General features: G+C 42.4%; 1 protein-coding gene across 3 annotated transcripts in view; it reads left to right on the plus strand.

Annotated features, from left to right (window-relative positions):
* pnpla7b (patatin-like phospholipase domain containing 7b) overlaps positions 1-19,167 on the plus strand; it is a 312,946-nt gene extending 293,779 nt beyond the window's left edge. For all 3 annotated transcript variants that reach the window (XM_048613831.1, XM_048613829.1, XM_048613830.1), the window contains 3 exons: positions 6,557-6,638; positions 7,435-7,541; positions 14,005-19,167. In XM_048613831.1, coding sequence (XP_048469788.1) covers positions 6,557-6,638; positions 7,435-7,541; positions 14,005-14,067 — 252 coding nt within the window. In that variant the 3' untranslated portion in view covers positions 14,068-19,167. The remainder of the gene's footprint in view (positions 1-6,556; positions 6,639-7,434; positions 7,542-14,004) is intronic.
* Positions 19,168-19,499: the final 332 nt, after the last annotated feature.

The following is a 19,499-nucleotide window of genomic DNA, read 5'->3' on the forward strand; positions in this document are numbered from 1 at the left end:
GCCACCTCTCAGCCCAGCTCTGCAGCTTATCTATGTCCCTCTGTAACCTGCAACATCCTTCCGCACTATCCACAACTCCACCGACTTTGGTGTCATCCGCAAATTTACTAACCCATCCTTCTACGCCCTCATCCAGGTCATTTATAAAAATGACAAACAGCAGTGGCCCCAAAACAGATCCTTGAGGTACACCACTAGTAACTGAACTCCAGGATGAACATTTCCCATCAACCACCACCCTCTGTCTTCTTACAGCTAGCCAATTTCTGATCCAAACCGCTAAATCACCCTCAATCCCATGCCTCCGTATTTTCTGCAATAGCCTACCATGGGGAACCTTATCAAACGCTTTACTGAAATCCAAATACACCACATCAACCGCTTTACCCTCATCCACCTGTTTGGTCACCTTCTCAAAGAACTCAATAAGGTTTGTGAGGCACGACCTACCCTTCACAAAACCATGTTGACTATCCCTAATCAAATTATTCCTTTCTAGATGATTATAAATCCTATCTCTTATAATCCTTTCCGACACTTTACCCACAACCGAAGTAAGGCTCACTGGTCTATAATTACCAGGGTTGTCTCTACTCCCCTTCTTGAACAAGGGGACAACATTTGCTAGTCTCCAGTCTTCTGGCACTATTCCTGAAGACAATGACGACATAAAGATCAAAGCCAAAGGCTCTGCAATCTCCTCTCTCGCTTCCCAGAGAATCCTAGGATAAATCCCATCCGGCCCAGGGGACTTATCTATTTTCACACCTTCCAGAATTGCTAACACCTCCTCCTTATGAACCTCAATCCCGTCTAGTCTAATAGACTGTATCTCAGTATTCTCCTCGACTACATGGTCTTTTTCCTGTGTGAATACTGACGAAAAATATTCATTTAGCACCTCTCCTATCTCTTCGGACTCCACGCACAACTTCCCACTACTGTCCTTGACCGGCCCCAATCTTACTCTAGTCATTCTTTTATTCCTGACATACCTATAGAAAGCTTTAGGGTTTTCCTTGATCCTACCTGCTAAAGACTTCTCATGTCCCCTCCTGGCTCTTCTTAGCTCTCTCTTTAGGTCCTTCCTGGCTAACTTGTAACTCTCAAGCGCCCTCACTGAGCCTTCACGCCTCATCTCTACATAAGCCTCCTTCTTCCTCTTGACAAGAAATTCAACTTCTTTAGTAAACCTCGGTTCCCTCGCTCGACCACTTCCTCCCTGCCTGACAGGTACATACTTCTCAAGGACATGCAGTAGCTGTTCCTTGAACAAGCTCCACATTTCAATTGTGCCCAGTCCCTGCAGTTTCCTTCTCCATCCTATGCATCCTAAATCTTGCCTCATCGCCTCATAATTGCCTTTCCCCCAGCTATAACTCTTGCCCTGCGGTATATACCGATCCCTTTCCATCGCTAAAGTAAACGTAACCGAATTGTGGTCTCTATCACCAAAGTGCTCACCTACCTCCAAATCTAACACCTGGCCTGGTTCATTACCCAGTACCAAATCCAATGTGGCCTCGCCTCTTGTTGGCCTATCTACATACTGTGTCAGGAAACCCTCCTGCACACATTGGACAAAAACTGACCCATCTGAAGTACTCCTTGTGAAAGTATGAAAATGTCTGAGCATCTGTTGTAGTGATGTTGGCTGACACATCATTATTGGCTGTGGCAGGTCATTGGGGATCTTATTCGCACTTAAGAGAGCAGATGATACCTCAATTTAACATCTCAATTAAAAGACACTATATTTTCTGGTATAACATTCCTTTGGTACCACACTGAATTACCAGTCTAGATTTTGTGTAAGTTCTCTTTATTTTGGGAGGGAGGGAGTGGGGTTCTTCAACCTGCACTCTCTCTGGTACTGAAGCAAGAGGTGCTATGCATTAAACCAAGCCAGACAGAAGGAGAGACGGTGTAAGAGCTCAAAGACTTGTAAGATAGAGAGTTGCCAAAGGATAGCAGTACATTGACGTGTAAGTAGGCATAAAGCAATGGGTGTAATTCAAAAAAACCAAGCAAGTTCCAGCAGCCCAGAATTCTGGAAGAAAGCAGTTTGTCAGCATCAAGTGTGTAGATCACCTTCTGACCACAGGTGCAGTGTCTAATGATTGTATCTGCCTTGAAAGATTGAAGACCTTGAGGCTGCTTTTACTGTACTTATGTTAGCTGTCATCTAATATTAGCAGACCTGCCTCTTGAGTTAGAGATTATGGGTTCTGCCCTCGAAGATACATGAGCACAAAATCCAGACCGACACTCCAATACTGAGAGAGTGCTGCACTGTTGATGATGCGGTCCTTCCATTAAATCCCTGCCTACCCTCTTAAGTAGGGCTGTAGATTGGAAGAAGAGCAATGGAGTTTTCCCCAATATTTGCCCTTCAGCCAACATCGCAAACATAATAATAAATCTGTAATTGAATCTGTGCAGAAGGAGGCCATTTGGCCCATGTCTGCAACTCCCAATAAGCGTTATGACTTGATGCTATTCCCCTGCCTTTTCCCCCTACACCCTTGCACATTGTTTCTATTCCAATAATCATTTAATGCCCTCCTGAATGCCTCAGTTGAACCTGCCCCAGCCACATCTCTGGGCTCGAACCATTCATGAAGACATTTTCTCTCTTTGCTTTGTTTGCAAATCACTTTAAATCTCTGCCATCTTTTCCTTGCTCCTTTTTACAAGCTGGGGCAGTTTTTCCCTATCTACTCTGTCCAAGCCTCTCATAATTTTGAAAACCTCTATCAAATTTCCTCTTAGCCTTGTCTCTAAGGAGAACAGTCACAGCCTGGAACCATTCTCACAAACGTCTTCTGCATTCTCTCCAATACGTTCACATCTATCCTACCATGTGGCACCCAGAAGGTCTAACAAGTGTCTTGTCTAAGTTCAGTATCACCTTCTTGGACTTGTACTCAATGCCCCCACTGATAAAGCCCAGGATACTGTGTAGTTTATTAACTGCTGTCTTCATCTGAACTGGCACTTTCAATAATCAATGTGCCTGTGTACTCAGGTCCTCTGCTACTCTATTAAGTATTGTACTCACTATTTTGTACTATCCTTCCGACCAGATAAAGAAAGGCTGGATAGGCTGGAACTTATTTTTTTCTGAAGCATAGGAGATGAGAGGCGACCTTATCAAAGTTTATAAAATAATGAAGGGTGTAGGTAGGGTTAATAGTAGTTGTCGTTTCCCTAGGATGGGGGATTTCAAAACTAGAGGCACATTTTTAGGGTGAGAAGAGAGATTTAAACAAGACTAGAGGGGCAATTTTTTTACACAGAGGAAGATGGTGGATGTGGTACTTTGAAGGACATTTAGATAGATACATGAATAGGAAAAGTTCGGAGGGATATGAGCCAGGAGCGGGCAGGTGAGACTAGTTTAGTTTGGGATTATGTTCGGCACGGACTGGTTGGCCCGAACAGTTTGTTTCTGTGCTGTATGACTCACGACTCTATGACCTCTCACTTCCTCTCATTAAACTTCAGCTGCCCTTGTCTGCTCACTCCACCAACTTGGTCTATGTCCTTTTAAAGTTCCGCGCTGGCTGCCTCTCAGTTTACAATGGTCCCATGTTTTGTATCACCTGCACACTTGGAAATTGTCTCCTGCATGTCAAGATCTAGGTCATTAATATCTAGCCATGATCTCGTTGCTGTTTATGGGATCTTGTATGTAAATTGACTGCAGTGTTTCCTACATTACAACAGTGACTAAACTTCAAACAGTACTTTATTGGCTGTGAAGGATTATGGGACATCCTGAGGTCCTGACGGGGCCAAGGGAAATAAAAAATTTTTCTTTCTTTCACACTTTGTGTTGATAATAATTTGGTGGTGTTACCTGTTTTTTTGTTGTGCCTGGTTGGGTAAGACTGTGAGTATGGACTCTCTAGGATCTAAACCAAACTGTAGCAGGTGGGAGCAAAAAAAAAGGGGCAACAGAGAAGGAAAACATTTGTCAGATTCCTGTCTCTGAGCCGAAAAAAGCAGCTAGGACAATGGAAGCCACTAAAAGTTGAGATGCAGTAATTGTCAAGGTGATCCTGCCGCTGAACAGCTCCATTTGGGAAGTGCTGCTAATTACAATGTTCTGCCAGGAGCCAAGCTCAGTGTATTCACAGCAGCATGGCAATTGAAAACTTGACAAATCTCCTTTTCAGGTCTCCTGTCAGGGCAGCTATTGTTTATAAAGTTACTGAATTTGCTGTAGGATTGAACCAGTTTTACCAAAGACCCAGTCTCACTTCTGATAACTGAGTTGTAAGATTAGGGTTTCCCTCTTTAGCAAGTCTTACCTGTAGTATTCTTTTGAACCTTTGCCCCATGGAATCATTAATGCTGTTGCTCATCACTTCAGTGGTGACCTACTGTCTACTTTTGGCCACCATTGAAGGCAGATCTCCAGCTTTCTGACAAGCTAAATGAAGAGGACAGTTTCGTGGAAGCACAAGTATGTTCTGCTGGATTATTCCTAAACATTTGAAAAGACAGAGAATCTTAAACTGCATCATATTCTGTTACAGCTTCCATTATTTCCCTGTCGAGCTGTTAGGACCAGACCGATTTTGTTCAGTGTTCCAGGGACTGGGACCTTGCTGGTGAACTGCACCCTCTTGCCCTTCAAGGCATGAGTCAGCGAAGGTGCAGAAAGCCCATTCACCCACCCATCATCCTCTGACTTAGCCTGGAGAAGCGAGCTGGCGGTATTGTCTGTGACAAGAGTTCAAATCCCTCCTTGAAATAGCAGAAATTCACAAAGATATAAAGCATCAAATCTCTTGACACAGGAGACCATCCAACCAATCCCATTCTCTTGCCTTTTCCTACAGTCCCGAACATGTTTCCTTTTCAAAGGTAGATCCAACTCACTTTTGAAAATTATCATTGAAGCTGCATCATTTATGTTACAGTGCGTTCAAGATCATGGCAACTCTGTGTAAAATAAAACCTTTTCCGTTGCCCCCTCTGCCTTTTTGCCAATTAAAAGATTGAGATCGTTTAAATCACTTTCTAAAGTATTAAGAAATGGCTTGTGAACCTCAGTTCATTTACTCTGATCTGTCAGAGACTGAAGCTAATTGAGACAGTGAATACAGAGATGGAGCATCTGTACTGCAGCCCCAAATCTGTAGGGGACAGAATAATATTCACAAATCTCAGGTGATACCTGTGTGTTTTGGTATATGCTCCAGTGTTGGAGAGTCTACCTGCACCATCAATTACAGCCACAACACACTCAAACCAGAAAGGGAAATTAGAATTCGTACGAAACTTAAAATTAACTATCACTGGACCAGTCATTTTAATTCTGATGATTACTCCTCAACAGACAGATCTCCACAATCCATACCTTAGCTACGTGCGGCTGGTTAAAATAGAGCTTCAGTTTAATCCTGGCATTGTGGAATTCCACTTGTTAAACAGGCTTTTCACGTAGAGAGAGATGAGCTGGACCCAGACAATCTATCCCAAGTCAGCCAGCATTTCTTTTCCTATTCTTAGTCACAAAATATTGAAGATTGAAAGAGTGTTCAAAGGATTTGAATGTTTTTATTGATGCTCCCATGCTGTTTCTAGCCTCCAATTGTTGGAGACTCCAGGACAGCCCTGGATATTAGCAACACTGCAGCACTGGGACTGCTGACAGTTCCCAGGGTGTTTACAAATTGCATGTGAGCAGGGAATGTGGCCCTTGGGATGGAGGACCTGTGTGTTTACCTGATATTCACCTGATTCAGTCCTTCCCCAGGGCTGTAGCCTCTGAGCCTTCTGGATGTGCGGGATTGGTCACAATCAGGCTCTCCCCTTGTGGGGACCCATTCAGTCCATTTGGAATACTGTTGTTTAATGATTGAAAAATCCAGCCTGGCTCCACTGATATCCTTTAGGGAGGAAAATCTACCATCCTTACCTGGTCTGGCCAATATGTGATTCCAAACAGCAATGTGCTTCGCTCTTGTCTATCCCGAGAGTGCTTTGAGAGCCACTCCGTTCAAGGGACGGGAAACAAATGTTGGCCTTACCAGTGTAAGAATTTTTAAAAACTCTATCAGCTTTGTGATCTCTTGAGATGGAACGGAGCCCTTGAGAGAATGCGGTAGTGCTGCAAGTCATAGAGGACTATTAGTATTTCCTGGAAGTCAATGGTGCTGAAGGATTAATATTGGCCATGACGCTTGGGATAACTTCTCTTAAAATCCAGCCATTTGACTAAGCTTTCTTGTCACTGTTTGTCATGTGTTTAAGTGCCATAGGATATTGTACAATATTAGAGGAGCTATATAAATACACGTTATTGTTGGGAGTTTCAAGATCGTTGTTGGTGCGAGAGACAAAAGAAAAGCATTTGAGAATCTGCAGTAACCACAGGCTGTGCAAGTTCGACAGTGGTTAAACAGAAGGGATTATTAGCAGTCTGGATTTGACTGTACCCATGAAGGTTCTGTCCAATTTGGACTCACTTTGTGTTTCATTGCATTCCATTACTGCCATTTTGTCAGCACAATGACTAAAAACCAATGTTCCGTTTCAACAGGTTACCTGTCCAAATGCCTCCTTCACTGACCTGGCTGAAATCGTGTCTAGAATCGAACCTGCAAAGTTGCTGGTTGTGGATGGTAAGTAATGGCCTCTCATGTAGAGGCTGCTTCACACAGTGTATCAGTGCCCAAGAAGTAATGTGATGCAGCGTAGCCCTTCCCTCACACCATCTAATTTTATTTACTTCATTTCCTGCCCTGGTTAACACCATCTACCCATTGCTGGTTGCCCACCTCTCTCTTTCCTGTACTACCAATTTGAAGGATTCACTGAACTTCAGAGACTGTGTTGATTTTAAAAAAAAAACAAGTAACATCACTTATCCATCTATTGAAAGTTTCATGAGGATATATGGAGACAGATGTTGAATCCTAATCCCTCCATGATTCTTCATATCCAGTGATCCTTTCTGGGAAATTTGTTTGACCATCAAGAATCAGCAGTGATGACTCCCATTGTCAAAAAACTTGTCAATGCTTGGTGCCTAGGCTCCCACATGAAGAACAACAACAGGTAATAGAGGGTCTTAGGTATCTATTCTAGCAAGAGTTAATGCCTTTAATTGCAGGGCATAGTAAATTGACAAAAAGAGAGGATTCTTCTCTCGATGAAACAATGACTTGTGTTTCTTTTAGAGCTAGCCCACAAATCTAGAGTCTGATACCTGCTGTCAAGGTTAGCATGTGATTTACAGAGCACTATAGTCACAGCTTTAACAATTGGTGTGAAATTCGTGAGTGTTACATTTCCCCATTATGAATTAGCTTTGGTATTTGCAGTCTGTGTGAAAAAGCTGCTCATTCCAGATACTGTGCTGACTGTACACCACCACTTACTCAATCTTTAACTTAACATTTTCTTTCTGTTCCACAGATGAGTCCGACTACCAGACTGACTATGAGGAAGATGCTTTTGACACTGAGAGGGATGACTTCGATGGTGTCCCCAGTGAACAGAATGAAGATGAGATCTCTAACAGTGTAAGGAGTATACAGTATTGGTGAGAGATTAAGGATGCTGCAAGCACACAGTAGGTCCCTTCAGTGTCTGAAGGAGGAAGATGGGAGAATGTGGTTCATTTCAAACTCTCAATGCACTGACAAACCTGCTGTGTATCTTGAATTTATTTATCACTAGTTCTGTTGTTTTTGTTTTTACTGTTTACAGTCGCTGCACAAACAGCACTCCTGGTTTCAAAACAGCTACAGTGAATAATAGACTAAGATTGCAGGCTGACAGCTTACCCTTTGCGTGTCCCTTGATACCTTCACCTAATGAGAATCTATTTATCTCAGCCTTGAAAGCTGGTGTTTTCGGCGAGAGGTTCTAGATTTCTGTACTAGTCTCTGTGTGAAAATGTGTTTCCTAATGTCCACACACTCTGCCCTCTTCAACCATCCCCCTAACAATCTGACTCTGACACTAAGATTATGACCCCCTTGTTGGCCAAATCCTCATCTAACCTCTTGAATCCAATTAACATCTTCATCACACCAATGCTGCACACCAAGAGATCTCGTGAAGTGATTCGTTATTTAACAGCTAATGGGCAGAGAGGTGCCTTTAAGATGAGACTGGCTAAAGCAACATTTGAGTTAACAATAGGAACCTGATCTAAAACTGCCTCTTGAAAATGAAAGGAAAAAGACTGAGCATGACAGGTAATTAATCGCCAGAGCTCTTGAAAGCCTGTTCAGTTTGACGGGAGCATAATAGACTTGAAGTATCTCCAGTGCACAAATAAGTCAGACTAGCTCTAGCTTTTACCTATCAGCTTGCATCAATTGGTAGTTCTCTTAGCTCTGAGTCAGAAGCTTGTTGGTTCAAACCCAATTCCAACATTTGGAGAGGTAATCTAGACTGACACCCCAGTGTAGAGCTGAATGAATGCTGTCTTCCAGCTAAGATGTTAAACCCGTCTGTCTGTTCCAGTGATTCACATGTATGCAAAAAGAAAGCAATAATTTTATTGGGAGCAGATGGAAAAGTGAGAAACAAACCAGAACAATACTGTGATCCACCAGTTCCATAGCCATCTCTGAGGTTTCTCACATTCTGACTTCCTCCTCATCCTCACTTTTAATCTTTAATCATTAATGGCTATACTGCAGTCCCCTTGACGTTAAATCCTGGAATTCCCTGCCTTAGCCCTACTCTCTTAACTTGTAATGCTCCTTAAAACGTACCTCTTTGACCATGATGTTAGGCTTAATAATTTCTTCAGTAGCTCAGTAACAAATTTTGTCTGGTAACTGTCCTGTGAAGTGCCTTGGACAGTTTACTTTTTTTAAGAAGGTTGCATTTGAGCGTCAAGAAATGGGAGAAGGTGATGGCCTAGAGGTATTATCACTTGACTGTTAATCCAGAGACCCAGGTAATGTTTTGGGGACCCGGGTTCAAATTCCATCACAGCAGATCTTGAAATTTTTTAAAAATCTGGAATTAAGTGTCTAATAATTAGATGATGTTTGTTGATTGCCAGGGGAAAAAAAAAATCTGATTCACTTAATGTCCTTTCGGGAAGGGAACTTACCTGGTTTGGCCTACATGTGACTCCAGACCCACAGCAATGTGGCTGACACTTAACTGCCCTCTGGGCAAATAGGAGCAGCAATAAATGCTGCCTGGCCAGCAACGCCCTCATCCCATGAATGAATAAAGAAAAAAAATTTCAGTGTGGGCTCAGATGCTTACAGAAAGGACTAAGTGAAATATAGAGGAGGTGGAAGCCCACGCTGACTCACTGGATAATAAAAGCATATCAGAGGGGCAATGGATGCTGAGATAATTGGATCTTTCAAGGCTGAAATCAAAAGTTTTTTGTTTGGATGAGGGTAACAGGATATTAAAGTTGAGATTCAATTAAAGGTACAGTGGCTGCATGAATATAAAATTAGCTAAGACACAGTCAGCAAAGAGTGGCGCAATTGTTTTTCAGATGAGATGGCAGTGTACAGTGGTGTCCTCCAGGACTCAGTGTTCAGGCTTCTGCTGTCTTTGATCTATAGTAATGACCTGGCCTTGAATATACAGGGGTATAATTTCAAAGCTTGCAGATGACTTGGTGGAAATATATGCAACAACAAGAAGGATTGTAACAGATTTCAGGAGGATGTAGACAGACAGGCGAAAGGGGCAGATGAAATTTAACACGGAGAAGTGTGAAGTGATTCATTCTGGTAGGAAGGATGTGGTGAAGCAATGCCAGTTAAATGAGAACTTTAAAAGGGAGCAGGCACAAAAATTCCCAGGGATATTCGTGAACAAATCTTAGGAAGTTGCAGAACAGGTTGAGAAATCTGCTACAGGTTGTTAGCTTGAGAAACAGGCGTAGTGTGTTAACACAGGAAATAATGCTAAACCTTGATAAATTTTTTTTACAAAATATTTCTAGGCTTCAGCTGGATAATTGAGTTCAGTTCCTGGGTATTGGCCTGACGTGGGGAATGTCATGTTCTTTACACATTGACTTGTATCCACTTGCAATGTACTGCCTAAAGGGAGATCCAATGGCGACTTTCAAAAGGAAATTGGATATATATTTGAAAGGGCAATGGGTATGGAGCATGAGCATTAATTAGATATTTTTTTAAAATTACTTGCACATACATAATGGATCAAATGGCCTCCATCAGGAACACAGGAATAGGTGTAGACCATTTAACACATCCAACCTATTTCATTGCCATTGAGTGAGATCATAGCTGAACTGTGACTTAACTGGTTTGTCCCATATACGTTAGTAAATTTGGAAAATCTATTAATCTCATATTTAAAATTAACAATTAATCGAGCATCACTTACCATTTACATAAAGTTCCAAACCTCTACCGTGTTTCCTAATTTTATTCCCTAAAGGACTGGCTGTAATTTTTAGAATGTCCTAGACACCCCAACCAGTAAAAATAGTTTCTCTATTTACTTTCACAGTTGCCCTTAGTGTATTGGAAAGTTTAACCAAATCGCCTTTTAACTGTCTTAAATGCCAGAATGTACAATTCTAGTCTGTGTATTCTCTTCTTCAAATTGAAAAAAAGGATAAGAACTGCTTTTATGTAGAACCTTTCATGACCACCCCATACCCCAAAGTGCTTACAGCCAGTGAAAGACCTTTGCAGAATACCCATCGGTGTGATGTCGGAAACATGGCAACAGTTTGTGCACAGCAAGCTCCTACAAAACAGCAATGTGATGATAACCAAATAATCTACTTTTGTGACGTTGGTTGTGGAATAAATGTTAGCTGGGTCACCAGAGATAACTCCCCACCCTTCTTTAAAGTATTGCATTTGATCGTTTACATCTGCCTGAGAGGGTAGACCAGACCTCAGTGTCATATCCCACCCAAAAGAGTGCATCTCCAACAATCAGCACTCCCTCAGTACTGCACTGATCATCAGCCTTGATTTTTGGGATCAAGTCCTACTATGGGATTTGAACCTAAAACATCTGAGAATACTACCAACTGAGCTGCTGTTGACCCTTGGAAATCAATATTGTTTGGTAAACCTCTGTTTTAGCCCCCCTGAACTCAATATATCATTCCTAAAGTTTGGTGTCCAGAGGTCACAAGCCTTGAGGTGTGCTGCAGCCAAGACTTTGTATGTTATATCATGGCTTCTTAAGTCTTGTATTCAGGCTTTTTGATTCTTTTCTGTATTTTCTCATGACATTTTAATGATCTATGTACCTTGACTCCCAAATCACTTTGGACTGTGAGTTTTTCACTATTTAGATAGCGTCCTGTTCTGAATTCAAGTTAGCCCACATTGAAATCCATTTATCACATTTTTGGAAATTTCATTAATGATACGTCTTTGTAAAATTTTATTTCCGTTTATGCTACTTGCAATGTCATCTGTCTTTTCATCATCAGCAATGTGGAAATGTGGCTTTCTATCACGCCTGAGTCATTAACACACAAGGCGAATAGTTAAGGCTCTGCTGTTCTCAAGAAATACTACTAGATACATCCTGTGAATTCAAATACTTGTCCATTGTCTCTATCTTTCCTGATCTTACCTAGTTTCCTAAACAGGTCAATAATTGCTTAATGGCAGAACAGGCTCAAGTGATTGAATCTCCTGCTGTTGCTATGCTCCAAGCACAGCATTCATCCGTTAGCCAAACCACAGAGCAATCGGTCATTCTGACTGTTTATTGGTTGTGGAAAAAAGCAAATAATGCAGAAAAGTCTGGAAATTCAGTCACTCTACAGCTGTATCCCCACCAAATCAACTTCTCCAGTTTAGAAGCCCAACCAGTCTCCATTGATCAACCCCCTCCTCCACTTTCCTGAACTCCTCCTTTCAGATCAAACAACCTCTCTGACTCCACTCACTTTCTCCATATAAAAGGGGTTGCCATGGGAACTGATATTAGCTGCAAACTATCTCTCTGTATTCATGAAATATGTCTTTGTTCCAGTCCTACTCAGGACCACTTCATTCACCTTGTTTGCTGATACATTCGTGACTATAACAGTGCCTTTCCCTGCTGTCACTCCAAATTGAACAATTTCACTGCCTGTCCATTTCAATTCCAGCAGTCCGAGGGCTAATCTGACATTTCTGGACTCTCCTATCATCCAATCATGTATTTTGTCTCCTCTTCCCTCCCTTATCCCTCACCCTCCCGCCGTCCTATTTTCTGTCTTACTCTGTGCCTGCTCACACATAAGCTCTGTGACATGCTGAGTTATTTGTCATTATAACTCTCAAAGGATCTGCAATACAGTATTCTTCTTGAAAGACTTCTGTCTTAATCTTCCCAAAGTTGTTTCTAACCCCACCTCTGACTGTCCTATCGGCCATTTACTTTGATCTGTTGCCTACTCCTGAGCTGTGGGACACTGGGGAAATGTTGCTGTGTTAAAAGCCACATGCCTATGGATGTTGTCATTGTTTAGTTCTTTCACAGGCTGTGGGTGGTACGGGGACAGACAGCATTTTTGCTCAATTGCCATTGAACTGAGCGGCTTGCTGAAGCTGAAATGGGAAACTGACCACTCCACAGGGCAGTTAAAAATTAACCACTAGATAAAAACTGAAAGAACTGAGGATGCTGTAAATCGGGACCAAAAACAAAGTTGGTGGAAAGGCTCAGCAGGTCTGGCAGCATCTGGGAAGGAAAAAACAGAAGCATTAACTCTGTTTTTTCTTTCACAGATGCTGCCAGACCTGCTGAGCTTTTCCACCAACTTTGTTTTTGTTCCTGTGTAAGAATTAACCACATTGCTATGGGTCTGGAGTCACATGTAAGTCAAGCTGGGTAAGTACAGCAGATTTCCTTCACTAAAGGTGACTATCTTTATATTCCATTAGCCATTGGTCTGATTTGGATACATTTCCCTGGATTATTAGCCTGGGCCTCTGGATTAGTATTATTACCAAGCCACCACCATCTCCTATGTACGCAGGTTAAGAGGTGCTTTAGGTTTTTCAAATTATACTATAGGAAGGAGTCTGAACATATTTATACCACACACAGAATTGTGCAATGCATTGTCGTCTGTTTCCAGTTCCAATCCACACATAAGGGAATGTCCAACAGCATTTTAATGGAAAGCTATTTTATAATTGTGCATATTCAGACCTAGAAACCTAGCCACATTTCTTGGGTACAAGATTTGGGGATTGTGTGGGTTTCAGTGGGGAATGGTTGCTGTCACAGCTCATTTAAATAGGAATGATGTGGAGGTGCCGATGTTGGACTGGAGTGGACAAAAGTCGAAATCACACACCAGGTTATAGTCCAACAGGTTTATTTGAAAATCACAAGCTTTCAGAGCATAGCCTCTTTGTTCACCTTCCGAAGGAGCAAAGCTCTGAAAGCTTGTGATTTTAAGTAAACCTGTTGAACATTCTATACACACGCACACACACACGCGCGCACACACACACACGTGTACTGTCCTGCTGCATTTCAGTAAGCTTATTGCTGTATGTAGTCTTTAGGGATTGCTCATTAGGTCATTGGATTTTCTCTGAATGAGCTGGCTCCCTCAAAGTAAACTCATTTTCGCAATGGGGCCGTCAAACATTTGTCCCTTTGCATTTGAAAGCAAGCACCTGTTCCAGGCATGCGCACCACAGACTAATCTTTGGAACTTTACCAATTTGACGTAGGGTGATACTTTGACTCATTGAGTATGCATCTCGTGCCTACCATATATGGGCTTTGGAGGCTACTTAATGTCCATGAAGTAGGCATCGAATGGCCTAAATTCGGGGTTACACTCAAATAAACAAAGAGATCAATAGTTCCATTCAAGGGTGTCTGGTTAATCTTGATATTCTTTGCAGAACAGAAGCCTTGATATTGTTGCCATGGCAACTAGGCCCAACTAGTGGCGAGGCCTACTGCTCAAAGGCCCAGTAAAAATTTAGCAGGTGGGTTGTCAGCATAATGTGTTTAAGTCTTTTTGTTTTAAATGTGTTACAGGATGAAGAATGTGAATTGAAGAAAAAGCACTCCACTTCTGGAGCTCAGAGCACTGAGGCCTAATGGAATGAAGCACCAACCTCTGCAGGCTGTATCCTGGCAGGCTGTGGGTTTATTAGTTTTCAGTCCTCTGTTCCTTCCCATGTTTTACTTTCCAATGTTTGACAGCCTCTTCCATTTCATATTTGGGGGCTAGGATGGAGGGAGGGTGTTTGTGGCAAAGCAGTTACAGCAGAATTGCCTGTCACACACTGTTTGTAGTTGGAGTGTGTGAAATTGAGGCCTTATAGATCTGGTTTTGTAAACCAAATTGTACAGAAATTGTTCTCAGACTGTCACCTTAAAAGTCAGATGTTTAGCGTGTCCGTATCTAAATTACTCCAGGACTACTTTAAAACACCTCATTCCTCCCCACCTCCTCTTCCCCTGCCGACATCCATTAGTAAAAGTTCCAAAAACAAGTCTTTACAGACTCATTTAGCACTTTAAATCCACACACGGTTGTCCTTTCAATGTCATGGTGTAGCATTTCATCCTTGTTTCTGCCAAAGTGAATGTGTGCATTTTAAACCAAGTTCAGCCATTTATAGTTGCTTTACAGTGCACCCCTGTAACTGCAGGGGCAGTGGACAAGGAACAGGGGACCTGTCACCAGGCCTCTGCCCAAATACTGTTCTTCAGGTCACCAGCAGGAGGCAGCCCTCACACACTTCTCTGATTTTTCTCACTTGAAGTAGATCACCCATCTTCTTTTATTGTTGGAGGGTAACAAAAAAAAATGCCTTGCACATTACACACAATCTTTGAGAAAACACGCTCCTGGAAAGCTAGTTGTTTTCTTTGTTTCTGAGTGGGTTTTCAATTCTGAACGACTGCTCCCAGCCCTACCCCAAGCACAAGCTGTCCACTCCAGACCTGCCTGAATCTTCACACAAAACACCCTGCCCCAAGTATTGTGCTGGCAATTAAACTTCTGTTACCACCCCTCCTGGTTTATTACCAGTAATTAATTTCCTTCCCGTTAGCTAGCTATGAGCAGAGTGGATCCTAGTTAAAAGAAAATGCATACCTCATAGTCCCTGCATTCCAAACTCTGACTGATTTCCAGAACCCAGTTTATCTGTTGCAGCTTATTGACAGTGTTGTGATTGATGGTTACCATGGAGAATGGACACTTTGCAGGACACCTCCCACCCCAACCCCCAGGGACTTTCTGGTATCAGGCTCTGTCTATGTCTGTATCATACTGTATGTTGGCATGTAATTGTCCACACTTGCACTGGCTGACAGTGCTATTCCCAGGCACATCGTTCCTTTGACCGAGAGAGAACTCTCAACCTTCTGCAATTCTCCTGGTTGATGTCTCTCATCTGCCCTACCCAGTGCCCTTACTCCTCGAGGCTCAGTTGACTAAGCGATTTCCTCACATCTCTGCCAGTTTTCCCGGTTTGGACACCTGTAAACTGAGTGAATGTGGTCCATGACTAATGGGTGAAGTTTAAAGCAGCAAATGTACTGCAGCTGTCAGAGGCCATTCCTGCTCCTCTTTTTACCATTCTCAAACCCCTGAATCCTCAGACTAAATATAGGAGAAAGATGCCGTGTGAAGCACAAGGAGAAATCCTCCTGTTTTCCTCTTCTCTCCCACCCTTTCGCATATCCTTTCACAAATTGAAGGCTATGGACATATTGAATGCAGCTCAGGTTTGATACCTATCCCTTTGTGTCTCTTGTGATAGCTGCAATATTCCAGATTGGGCACCTTCCAGGAGTGTGTTGTATGGAGAATTGGACTGTTCTGTAAAAACGGGCATGGCATTGTGACCGCTGTTTTCCGACAAGCGGTACTTACAACTCTGATATAAACTGGGTGCATTTTCCTGGCATTTAAATTGTGTCAATCTCATCAGAACCTCAAATTCCAGTTTGGGTAACTTGGGTTCCTCCCCACTCCTCCATGTTTGCTTTGTACTTTTCAAGCCAAAGATGAGTGCATTACATGGTCCAAATAAACCAAGGAAACAAGAGATCAATGTAATTATAAGGCAGCATCACTGTGCATCAATGTGTTGTAAGCTCTGGTTCTGTCCTCATGTAAGGCAGATTAACAGCTATAGAGTAATCATTCAGCAAGTGATTACTGTAAAATAATCTTAACATTCTGTAGAATATCAGTGTGCTGAAAGTTACGATATATAAATAAAATATCAATGCTGTATGGACTCTTCCCCTCCTCTCCACCCCCTCTCTGTCTCTGTGTCTGTCTCTCTCTCTCTCTCTCTCTCTCTCTCTCTCTCTCCAGTCTTTGGTATTTCAGCTCCCTATTGTGTGCATATATTCATCTACAGCCCACATGTTTAATTTAATCGACAGGAAGGTCATGAGCTAACACAGGTCAGTATCTTGCTGCTGACTGGCCAGCCGCAGGCCCTCTACCTGAGTGGCACATAACTCCTGTTCCCTTTGGCCCCCTCCTTATGGAAGCTGTATTTGATGATACAATGAAGAGTAAGAATCACTGGGGAAGTACAGATCTCCCTTCATCGTTCTACACTACCTGCCGCCAATTGATAATTTAGAAACCCTAATGCAGCAGGCCTTTCCTTGCAGCTTTCCCAGAGATGCACCTTATCTCTTTAAGGTTGCAGTTGTGTTGTCTGCAGGATATACAGCTCAGTGTATGAAGGACGTGTTTACTTTCAGTCAGCTGAGATTGATTCTGTGATGAGAGTGAGTGCAGAAATCCCATACAAAAAAAATTTCACCTGCTATCCCTGGAACCTGAATTTGATAAAGACTTGGGGGAGTCTTAACAGTGATTTCTCATGTTTTTTTGGTTGCTTTCTTTAAAATGTTGGAGATAAAACCACTGAAAGGAACACGTGAACCTTTAATAGCATCTCCTGCCAGTTCCATCAAAGGAGAATGAAAGGGTAAAGTCATACTCCATTAATCATGCCTCTCTGTCATGTAATTGGAGTCCTGTAGCAGGTTAAAAGCTTAACTGGAGTGAACAATACACAGAAAATACTAAAAGCCAAAAGGACTATTGACATATGAAGCACAGTTGTTGAGAATTTGTCCATTCCTGTAGCCATCCTGGCTGCGATCAGGTGAAGGATTTTTTTTTTAGTTGCAATAATCAATGCAATATTTAATGTTCTTGAAACTTTATTTGTACAGAGTTGAGACACTAATGATCATTAACTGGTGTCTGGTGCCTTGACAATAGAATCAATCCCCTCCCACACGAGGCTGGCCACAGCTCCTGCCAGAATCAAAAATGCATTCAAACCACAGAGTTTTGCAATCTGAATAGGTAGGGGGAGTATATAAGCAATGAGCCAAAGCCCCTTGTAATTTAACATCGAGAAACCAAAACAGAACTCTGAATGTGCCGTTAGAGAATCTTTACACGGGTGAAAAATATTATCTGTTCTCATCCTGTCCGAAATGCTGTTTTGTGACTGGTGTTTCACAGTGTGGTGACTTTACTGAGCTGCGCTGAAGCTATGTGCTGTACCTTCCAGCTGTGCAGCTTTCAAGGGTAACAGTGTTTGAACAGCTTCAGTCCAGTTCTCGTGCTGAGAAAGGACATGTCTGATTCTGATGCTGGAACAGTGCAGTCAGTCCCTTTACTAGAAAACCAGGACAAAGAGGGATCCTCAGTCCCATTTGTGGAGGGATGTTTCAGGGGGATATATTGGGGGTGGTAAAAAAAAACTCCAGTTAATGTCAGGCCTATCTCAGCTCTTTTAATGTAATTAGCAACGTACGTTGTATAATCCCTACCTCTCCCGGACTCCGTTTTGAACGGGGAGGACAATCTTACTTAGAATCACTGCCTGAGTTTGAATGAAGAGAAATGAATGTTATGTGTTAACTCTAACTATGGAATATTGGCTTGTGAAATACTGAGTGTTTATTATCTTAAGGCTTTTTTAAATTCTCTTTAATGTTCTGTTAATGAGCCCTGTATGATTTTGTGTTTGGAAAGCCCCTGCACTATTTGTTGATGGGCAGTCTGTTAGGGTGTTAATTGAAGCCTTGATGTGCCTGTTGTTCAAATCCATCCCTCATGGCATCTCCCAGTGGCTCATCCAGGGAGAAGGACCAAGAATGAGAAACCTCAGGGTCTCCCATGAAGGCCACCTGACACGTTGGTCGGGAGCCACATGTTTGTCCATGAAGCCAGTCAATCTGCTGAAAGCGGGCACTGTCTGTCTACACAATGTGACATGGCAATGGACAGCACACATCAACATGATTGTGGGGCCTGTTCCTGGTTGTGTATCATTGGAACACAATGTCAGGTGGTGCTGGGGGATTGAGCTACCATTGGCCACAATGCCTCGTGACCAAAGAAGGGTGGAGGGTTTAGCAGGGTGAAAGTGGAGCTGTCAAATTAGAGTCCATATTTGATGCCGTCAAAGGTATTTATTACACACAGTTGAAGCTGGCAGACAAAGAATTGTCACTTGGGCACGCTACCAGAATGTGTACAATAGAGTGCCATTTCTCAGCTTGACAGCAATCTCATTGGAGCTGCGTGGTCAGGTATTCAAACCCCACTCTAATGTATGGAGCTGGGAATGCAGCATTGTTGAAGCTGCTGTTCAGTTGGATTGAAGAGACGCCATAGCTTGAAGCATGGGATATTCTCCCAAGGGCAGTAGTCAACATTATCTTCTCCCTCCAGCTCCCCCCCCCACCCAAACCAAATCTGATTAACTGATCTCTTATGGCATTGCATTCCTGCAGTGGGAGTATTGCCTGCTGCAGCTGAATAGCCAGACTCTCTCAGTATATGGAGAAAGGAAAGAAAATGGGAGGAAAAAATTAGATAGAAAGGAAATTGCAAGCAGGTGCCTTAGCATTTTCACTGGGAGACTCTGGGGGTGTTCGATGGATTTTGCTATGCGGGTTGTTACAACAGCTTTTACAAACTGAGCAGAAATACATTTAGGGGCTTGTGTAGGACAGAGTTATTAACACAAGCTTCAACTGTTGACACAGTGAATGGACGTTTATCATTGAGGAGTTTACATGAGAGTAGTTTCTTATATCAAATCTGTATGTAACTAACATGAAGTATTTTAAGTATCCACTTTATATTGTGCCCATGTGCCTTATATATCCATTAAAGATGATTTCTTCATTGTTCCTTGCCTGAGTCATTTTTTTAAGAAACTGCAGAGTTAGGGATAAGTGTGCAGTCTGTCAATTAGCACCTCAAACAAGTGAACCCAGCAGCATGTCCCACTTGGACTTTGCGCCCAACAGTTACTGCAGCATTTTAGGGCTCACTTGTTTTTACAGAAACTCAGTTCTCTCAATTCAGAAGGGACAGGGCTGCGATATAAAAGACGGTAAGGCACAGGAGCAGAAGTAGGCCATTTAACAAACAGTCTGTTTCACCATTTACAGAGATCATGGCTGACCTGATAATCCTTAACTCCAATTTTCTCCATAATCCTTGACTCCCTCACTGATTA

Source organism: Rhincodon typus, chromosome 28 (genome assembly GCF_021869965.1).
Source record: "Rhincodon typus isolate 14 chromosome 28, sRhiTyp1.1, whole genome shotgun sequence".
Classification (NCBI taxonomy): Eukaryota; Metazoa; Chordata; class Chondrichthyes; order Orectolobiformes; family Rhincodontidae; genus Rhincodon; species Rhincodon typus.